Source organism: Medicago sativa, chromosome 2, assembly GCF_051527215.1.
Source record: "Medicago sativa cultivar Bolivia chromosome 2, Bolivia_mono, whole genome shotgun sequence".
NCBI classification, from domain to species: domain Eukaryota; kingdom Viridiplantae; phylum Streptophyta; class Magnoliopsida; order Fabales; family Fabaceae; genus Medicago; species Medicago sativa.
Genome location: NC_140750.1, coordinates 10,918,178 through 10,919,892, shown reverse-complemented (window position 1 = coordinate 10,919,892; position 1,715 = coordinate 10,918,178). Strand labels below are relative to the sequence as shown.

General features: G+C 32.4%; 1 protein-coding gene across 1 annotated transcript; it reads left to right on the top strand.

Annotated features, from left to right (window-relative positions):
- Window positions 1-269: 269 nt before the first annotated feature.
- Window positions 270-1,440, top strand: LOC146944474 (uncharacterized). The gene has a single exon (XM_085742862.1). The coding sequence runs from the start codon at window positions 352-354 to the stop codon at window positions 1,156-1,158; it is 807 nt and encodes a 268-aa protein (XP_085598988.1). The 5' UTR covers window positions 270-351; the 3' UTR covers window positions 1,159-1,440.
- Window positions 1,441-1,715: the final 275 nt, after the last annotated feature.

Below are 1,715 nucleotides of genomic sequence, written 5' to 3'. Positions count from 1 at the left end.
TTTAATAAAAAAAAATCAATTCTTAAAAAGTTAGTATTTATTGGATCCCTACATATAAGTTAGTAGTACAAAATTTTCAATACATTAATATTTACATTTTAAGTTTTTTTTTTTTTTTTTTACAATATTTCGATTTTAAGTTAGTTTTTATTGTCAAAAAAGAAATTATTTTTTAAGGATCTTGCTAACGAGTGTCGAAGGGTGCTCTTACACCACTCCTTAGCATTTCCTTCTTTAATAATGCATTTTTAAGTTTGTAAAACTGATAAACCCATGAAAGTTTGTAAAACTGTATTGATAAACCCATGAAACCCTAAAATCCCCAGTAAATTGAAATCTCAACGGCCGCTGATGGCGGAAGCCATGGTGGAGTCACCGAGCACCATACTACCAAATGAACTGATGATTGAAATCCTTTTTAGGGTTGAATCAAGCAATCCTTTTCAATTGAGATGTGTTTGCAAGTTGTGGAATTCGTTAATTCTTGATCCTCAATTCATGAAGAAGCACGTAGGCAGATCGTTAACTGAAATCAAAGATCTACATAATAAGGCCAAGGAACATTACATTGCTTTCAAATCGCAGATTGTTGGAAATAACCCCATCATGCCTCAAGAACAAGTTGATGGCGATGATCATGAAGATGAAGATGAAGAAGCAGCAGAAGAAGAAGGAGATGAAGCAGAAGAAGGAAATGAACAAGTTGATGGCGATGATTATGAAGATGAAAATGATTATGATGATGACGATGAAGATGAAGATGAAGAAGCAGCAGAAGGAGATGAAGCAGAAGAAGGAAATGAACAAGTTGATGGCGATGATCATGAAGATGAAGATGAAGAAGCAGCAGAAGAAGAAGGAGATGAAGCAGAAGAAGGAAATGATAATGAAGAAGGAAAAGAAGAAGATGCTGAAGAAGAAGACAGAGAGAAAAAATTGTTGATGAACATAGTTGCTCCGTTGGATGCTGTCTTGGGGAATGTAGTTGGTCAGTTGAATATCCTGGACACTATCAAAGTTTCTCAGTTGGATGATATGTTGGTGAAAACTATTAGAGCTCATTTGTTAGCTCAGTTGGATAGAGTGAAGTGTCTCAAAAGCTTTTTGGAGGTTTATCTCGAGTCATCAACATCTTCATTTTCATCCTCTCAATTATGATCATCAATTGTTTTGGTTTGTGTTAACTCTCTTTTGAAATGATGCAACTGATTTTTAGATTAGCTTATTTATACGGTTGCTTCTTTTTTGCTTCAATTTAAAATAAATGAAGAGTAAAAGTTAATTGGTGATTTTGATATTGTGATGTAATTGATCTTCTTCAAATGGTTGTAAAAGAATGGATTAGTTAGCTGAATCGAATGTGAACAACTGAACAAGGAATACTTGATACATTGTCTTCTTTCTATTGGAACTGCAGAACCAATTCTTGTTGTATTTTAACGTGAATTGTTAGATTTTTTATTTTTTGATAATTTGAATTGTTAAGTTAGTATTATGTTTCTGGCCCAATGCTGAACAGGGGAATATTTTATAGTATTGTTTTTTATATTTGAAAATGACTAAACCTATAATTAGTCTCTAACTTTGTAGGGTGTTCCCAAATAGATTCATGACATTTTGAATATTTTATAAAGGTCTTTGACTTCGTTAAATTTTACTTCTATTAGTCTTTATGACAACATGTTATGAACTAAATTGTTAGCAAGTTGTTAAAT